The sequence below is a fragment of the Cebus imitator genome, unplaced genomic scaffold (assembly GCF_001604975.1).
Source record: "Cebus imitator isolate Cc_AM_T3 unplaced genomic scaffold, Cebus_imitator-1.0 Scaffold329, whole genome shotgun sequence".
NCBI lineage: Eukaryota > Metazoa > Chordata > Mammalia > Primates > Cebidae > Cebus > Cebus imitator.
Window position 1 is genome coordinate 2938185 of NW_016107644.1, and position 7027 is coordinate 2945211.

Below are 7027 nucleotides of genomic sequence, written 5' to 3' on the forward strand. Positions count from 1 at the left end.
AAAAAAAAAAAAATAGTAAACAAACAAAAAAAACCACCCTCTGTCAGACCAATAACAGACTTAAAAATAAATAAGGGACCTATTTATTTATTTAATTCAATTTATTTATTTATTTTTTTTTTAAAGATGGGGTTTCAACATGATGGATGGCCAGGCTGGTCTTGAGCTCCTGACCTCACGTGATCCACCCACCTCAGCCTCCCAAAAGTGCTAGGATTACAGGCGTGAGCCACCGCACCCGGCTGGGACCTATTTAGAAAGAAGATAGATAAAGAGACAGGACCCCAAACAGCACACAGGCCTTGCTCAGACCCTCATCCATACAAACACCCACAAGACAACACTCAGGACGGGTACGGACACCTGCATACGGCAGAATGGCCGCAGCCACTCTGGGTTCAGCACATTGGTTTTTCTACCTTAATGTATGCCTGCAGGTTTTCAAAACACAAAGTAAATCATCAGTGTGATTAAAGCAGAGCTCCGGGGCCCCTGCCGCACCTGCACCCCTGGGCCTGGGGCCCCTGCTGCCCTACCTTGCCTTCCTCTCCAGCTCCTCCTCCAGGGACTTCAGCCTCCTCTCCCTGTCTCGGAGCTCACGGGCGTAGCTGAAGTCGTCATCCAGCTCCTCCTGCCTGGCCGCCTGGCGTCGCTGTAAAACACACAGCCTGGGCTGTGAAATCAGGACTTAGGCCTGACCCAGCACGGGCAGGTCCCACCCACCTCCTGGTCCTTCACAAACTGTTCCTTCAGCCTCTGAAACTGCTCGCGCTTCTGGGCATCCAAGGCCATCCGCTCTGACATCTGCCGGTCTGCATTGGGAAAGTAAGGGGCACACTGTCACAAAGAGGCCCCAGCAAGGCACCCCCAGAACTGCAGAAGGGAGGACTTGGGGCCACTCACCACTCAGTGCACTCAGGACCCTGGAGGCTGCTTCCCGGGCATGAGCAATTAATTCCTGCTTTGCAATTTCCATACGTAATTCCTAAACAAGACAATGGTAAACAAAGTACACTGGCCAGGCGCAGCAGCTCACGCCTGTAATTCCAGCACTTTGGGAGGCTGAAGTGGGTGGATCACATGAGCTCAGGAGTTCCAGGCCAGTCTGGACAACATGGCAAAACCCCATCTCTACAAAGATACAAAAATTAGCCAGGTGTGGTGGCGGACGCCTATAGTATCAACTACTTGGGGGCTGGGCTGAGGCAGGAGGATCCCCTGAGCCTGGGAGGTGGAGGCTGCAGGGAGCCACGTTGGTGCCACTGTACTCCAGCCTCCTGGCCGACACAGTGGGACCCTGTCACAAAGGGAAAAAAAGCAACCTAGTCCTCTGACCTCTCACCTAGGACACGTGTGGGATCAGGGCCGGCAGGCAAGACACACAGCCCGAGGGTGAGAGGAGGCGCCAAGTGACGGCGGGACACCCTCCCCACCCCGGCTCTCAGCAGTGCCAAGGCTGGCTCCAGGCCACGGACTGGAGCTGACCGGCTCCCACAGAGACATCTGGGAGTTGAGGACCCCAGGCTGTGTGTCCACCCTGGAGGGAAACCAAGGGGCCTCAGAGAGGAGAGGGAGCTTCCCTGCTTAGCCTCTTGGGCCTGCCCCTGCCCAGGCCAGAAAGCCTGTTCCTGGGAATGGTGCCAAATGTACCACTGAGCCCCTCCCTGAGGACGCAGGAGAGGCGTGGCCCGTTTCTGACACGTCATCCCTTCCCAGTAGGAGGGGAGCTTGCAAAGGCCACCTGAGTGTAGAACCACACACCCTGCCGCCCTGGAGCACAGTCGGACTATCTGTTCACAGCCAGCAGGTCCAAGGGAAGCCCAGTGGAGCTTCCCGAGTCAACAAAGCCTGGGCTTCAGGCTGAGCCACCCAGACCCAGGAGGAGAGGACAGAGCCCCTCCCTGGCATCTGGCTCCAGGACATTCATCTCAACTCCCCCTTGGCACCCACCCACCCACACCACCAGGACAGAAAATGCCAGAAGGAATCCCACGCATCTTGCATGGCCTCACATCCTCCCTACCAGCCTGAGACCCCAGGAAGCGGAGGCAGGCACAAAGAAAGCCCCCAAGACCTGTGGTGCCACGCACCTTCTCCTCCTTGCTGACGGAGCTGTGGCGGGCCACTCTCTCCATGCGCCCGACATAGACAGCACAGTCCTTCTCAATCTCCTTCAGCTCCTCCAGGGAGAAAATCACTGAGATCCGGGGGACTGGGACGTCGGACCAACAGAGGTAATGCTGCCAAAGGAGATGCAGGCACAGCCACCGGCACTCAGCCCTGGCCTCAGATGCAGCCCCAGCCCCTCCCGTCTCCACGCAGGAGCCCCTCCTCACCCGGGGACAGCAGAGCTTCAGCAGGTTGATGGTCTTCCCGCAGACGTACACGTCATGGGCAATGTGCTTCAGAAACACGGGAACACAGTCCTCCACCTCTTTGGAGATGAGCACGTAGCCATGGGTCCAGTATGACTTATCTACGGTGGGGGGAACACCAGTGTGGCTGGCATGGCTGTGGCCCTGAACCCAGGCCCACAGGCACGGAGCCCCGCCCCGCAGCCAGCTGCCACCTACCTCGGAAGCTGAGGTACTCCTGGTTCACCTGAATCATGAACTCGCCATAAGTGTCTCTGAACACCCCGCTGTACACCCAGTCGTGGATGAAGCTGCAGTGGGAGAGCAGCAGGGGTGGGTGTGGTCAGTGGAGAGGTGGGTGGGGCCAGCAGTGAGGAGCGGGGGCACGGCTGTCCATGGAGGCAGGGGTGGGGCATGCTATCCATGAGGATTTGGGGTAGGGGTGGGGGGTTCCTGCCCAGTCCCCTTCCTGTGTGAGCCCCACATTCAACAGGTTTCTGACAAGGGGCTGCTCTCAGATGTCTGCCTGGTGGGAATGTGTGCCAGCCCAGCCCCACCAGCCGCTGCCCACCGCGTGTAGGGCTCGCAGCTGGTCTTCAGCAGGGACAGCAGCACGGGGTAGTGTTCATTGCTGCAGTTGTGCAGCGCCTCCTGGTAGAGGTAGGACAGCAGCTTCACGCCCTGCAGATGGCAAGGGGGGACAGCTCAGTGAGGTGCACCCCTGCCGGCAGCAGCCCCCCAAGGACACACTCAGCACCCCCTTTCCAGGAGCCCACCAGGCCGGCACGCTCAACAGGGACGCAGGACTCACGGTGGGAAACTCGGCCCTGGGCCCTCCTCCGCAGGTGCCTGGGAGTGCAGCACCAACACCACAGAGCTCGGCCAGATACCTAGACCCAGAGGCAGGATCAGACCAGGTGACTGGGCTCAGGGTCCCCAGGCCTGGATCAGACTGAGCAAAATCTCCACAAATCTTCATGCTCCCTGGAGCAACTGACTTTAGATGTTTGCCTTAAAAACCAGATGCACCCCAACGGCCCTGCAGGACTCATGCCCAGCCCTGTGCCCCTGTGCTGTCCACACAGACCCCACTGAAGCACCCACACCAAACAGGCACCTCCCTCCCAGGCACTGGCCAACACCCAAATCACCCTGACCCTCCCACTTCCTCACCCCACATGGGGGCTGCACCTGACAGCCCCTCTCATCCACACAGTGGCACCAAGCATCTGCCACAACCCACACCCTTCACAGCCCACTCCCACCCCCACCCCCACCCCCACAGTGTCTGGCGCTGTCTCAGCCCTTGGGTCTCCTCTGGGCTGCCACACTCTGCTCCTCTGCTTGGAAGGTCATCCCTCCAGCTCCCACCCCCAATCCTCACTCTTCCTTCTCTGGCGGCACTTGCCAGTGGCCCCCCAGCCTGGTTCCTCACTAACCAGCTTCCTCACTAACTGTGCCAGATGCCACAGCCCCAGGGACCCTGTGTACTGATTAGGCAGGAGCCACCAGGCCTGGAGGGCCTGGATGGACCAGCTGTCGTGGGCCCATGGCAGACACACCTGCTCGGCACCTGGCACCTGAATTTAGCCAGGCAAGGACTGTCCAGTCGCCTGCTGAGGGCTCTTCTCACAGGCTCTCCTTGCCGGGGAGCAGGGCAAACCCCCCCGCTGCCCAGCAAGCCCCACACCTCACCCACAAAGCCCCCTGCTCAGCCGCCATGCTGAGGCTCACCTGAGCTGCCGGCCCAGCTTCTTGAAGAGAAAACCAATGGTGAGGAGGCTCAGGGTGGGCGGAGTGGCGAGGACGCAGGCCCGGTAATACTGCAGGTATCTCCTCAGGCCACTGGTGAAGGCCTGTAGGCAAGAGGGCTGGGAGGAGGGCAGCCAGGAACGTGGACACAGCCTGTGCCCAGGGCCTGAGGGCACCAGTGCTGGGCACAGCACTTTGCTCCCCACCTCAGCTCTGGGCTTCATTTCCGAGCAATGGGACTCTGCGAGCCACGTCCAGCCACCAGGCCAGGTAGACATTTGGACCTCCACAAGCCATGGCCCACCACCAATCCCTCCTCTCATCTGAGCCCAGCTGCCCAGGGACGTGGCTTCTGGGATTTGGGGGTGAGGGTGGAAAGGGCGGCTGCGCTCTATGCACAGACACCAGCGCTGTGAGGGCTTCGGCTGCTCAGACCACAGTGGTCTCGGTGGCACCAGCATCCTGGGTAACGCCACGGCAGCAGGCTCTGAAGTTCATGCCAACCCTGGACCAATCTCAGTCTACCCACCCCAGGAGCCACGTGGCCTGGCCACGCCTGCCACACAAGTGAGAACCACAGTCCGACCCTTCTCAGTGTCCACTGCTCCGACCCCTCCTCCACGACCTCCAGCCCTCAAGAACCCCAGGGCTGCTCGTCTGCCCAGAAGCTGTCCCCACCCCATGCAGCTCCCACCACGCCGACCTCCCGAGCCCGTCTAAAACCTGACCACACTGCATCACCCCACCCTCAGCCCCCGCTGCGGCACCAACAGTCGAAGGTGCCAGCGCTGCACGGCTCCTCCTGAGGGCTCTCTGCCCAGCTTCCCCAATACCCTCCTCTCCACTCCCCCGACGTCCCGTCATCTGCCTGCCTGTCCTCTCCCATTCAAGGTGCATCCCCGTCCCCTGGGCCTCTACCCAGCACATGAGCCAGCTTCAAGACTCACAAACAGCAGCTTCCAGAGCCAGGCTTGGCTCAGAACACCTAGCAGCGTAAATTCACCCAACGCGAGAGTCCTGCCCTGTCACTCATCCACAATGCGGATGACTGCTCCCACCAAAGTACAGGCAGCAAGAGCCCCATTCACTGCCTTGCCTGCCCTGTACACCCCGAATGCTGGCCAGGCTGGCCTCCCACCAACCCAGGGCCCACACACATCTGCCCCAGGTTTCCAGTGAGGGAAAATGTCATCACTGACCCGTCCCTGAAGAGTCACTGTCGGGTTTCAAATGTTAGCAAGGAAATAAAAGGTTTAGACTCTGTGGTCCCACAGAAGGACCTCTAAGATTCTCTTTTCCAGAACGTGTGCACCGTTCTCTCAAAGGTTCGTGACAACCGTGAGGCAGAGACGATACCTGGAACACAAGGCCCTTGCTGTACGAGGAGTCCAGGACGGGCTGCAGGGAGAAGTGGGTCAGGCGCATGTAGCAGGTCCCATACTCGGCCACCTCCGAGAGAAGGTTGCTGATGCTCTCGGGAGACGCTCCTGATACATGGACGCCCTGCTTCACCACAAAGGCCTGGGCCTGCTGCACAGGGACAGAGGACACAGGTCGCAGAGGCCAGGCACCCAGATGTCCAGTAAGGTGCCACCTCCCTCCACCGCTGCACCCAACCCCACACCACCTAGAGTGCCCACAGGACCCAAAAGCAAATGCTCAAAAGGCATACCCAGAACTCCTGCACCAAGGAATAAAAACATACAAACCAAAACAAGGTAGAAATTTTCACTGACCATACTGAAAAATACATGTTTAAAATGCTAAGCATAGAAAAAAAGAGAGCACCTTCACAGAACACAAGTACTCAGACAGCCTCCTGGGCAGAAGATATAACACCCGTTTGCCACAAGACCTGCTCATTCGACTCTCAGGGATGAATTAAAGGAAATCATGGAAGATGTACACACAGACTCATCAGAGCACATTCTCCACAGCATGTTTATAACCAGAGAGTGGAAACCCCCAACAGAGGGCTCACCACAACCAAAACATATGGGATGCAGCGAACGCTCCGCCAGGAGGAAAAGTTACCACTGCAAACACCTGCATTACTAACGAACAAGATACCAAACCCACAGCAGCCCTGTGCATACTCTGAAGAGATTTTAAAAAGAGATTAGGCCAAGTGCAGTGGCTCTCGGCTGTAATCCCAGCACTTTGGGAGGCTGAGGCAGGAGAATACTTGAGCCCAGGAGCCTAAGACAAGCCTGGGCAACACAGCGAGACCCTCATCCCTATAAAAACTACAAATTAGCCAGGCATGGTGGCTCACGCCTATAATCCCTTGGGGAGCCAAGGCAGACAGATCACTTCAGGTCAGGAGTCCATAGCCAACCTGGCCAACATGGCAAAGCCCCATCTCTACTAAAAATACAAAAATTAACCAGGCGAGGTGGTGTGTGCCTGTAGTCCCAGCTACTCTAGAAGCTGAGGTATGAGAAACACTTGAACACGAGAGGCAGGGTTGCAGTGAGCTGAGACTGTGCCTTCCCACTCCAGCCTGGGCTACAGAGGGAGATTCCATCTCAAAAAAAGAAAATTTTTTTAACTAAAAAAATAGCCAGCCATGATGGTGCATGCCTGTTGCTCTCAGCTACTCAGGAGGCTGAGGCAGGAGGATCAATTTGAGCCTAGGAGGTCGAGGTTGCAGTGAGTCATGTTCAAACCACTGCACTCGAGCCTGGGTGATCTTGCCTCCAAAAAAAAAAAAAAGAGCAGTTAGGCCAGGCATGATGACTCACACCTGTAATCCCAGCACTGTGGGAGGCCAAGGCAAGTGAATCACTTGAGATCGGGAGTTGGAGACCAGCCTGACCAACATGGTGAAACCCCATCTCTCCTATAAACAAAAATTAGCCATGCATGGCGGCGTGCGCTTGTAATCCTAACTACTCAGGAGGCTGAGGCAGGAGAATCAC

The 7027-nt window shown here is 57.6% G+C and overlaps 1 protein-coding gene across 7 annotated transcripts in view; it reads right to left on the bottom strand.

Moving 5' to 3' along the window:
* The window catches only part of TUBGCP6 (tubulin gamma complex associated protein 6), a 29633-nt gene that overhangs the window by 6378 nt on the left and 16228 nt on the right, over positions 1-7027 (bottom strand). For 4 of the 7 annotated variants that reach the window (XR_005196385.1, XM_037730071.1, XM_037730069.1 and 1 more), the window contains exons 4-13: positions 5463-5636; positions 4089-4225; positions 3166-3244; positions 2926-3035; positions 2574-2665; positions 2337-2476; positions 2091-2240; positions 904-985; positions 724-812; positions 537-673 (exon numbers count right to left, since the gene is read on the bottom strand). Coding sequence is in view for 6 of the 7 variants with exons in the window: in XM_037730071.1 (XP_037585999.1) it covers positions 537-673; positions 724-812; positions 904-985; positions 2091-2240; positions 2337-2476; positions 2574-2665; positions 2926-3035; positions 3166-3244; positions 4089-4225; positions 5463-5636 (1190 nt within the window). In the remaining variant the exon portion in view is untranslated. The remainder of the gene's footprint in view (positions 1-536; positions 674-723; positions 813-903; positions 986-2090; positions 2241-2336; positions 2477-2573; positions 2666-2925; positions 3036-3165; positions 3245-4088; positions 4226-5462; positions 5637-7027) is intronic. The other 3 variants (XM_017504881.1, XM_037730070.1, XM_017504882.1) reach the window with 3 other exon arrangements.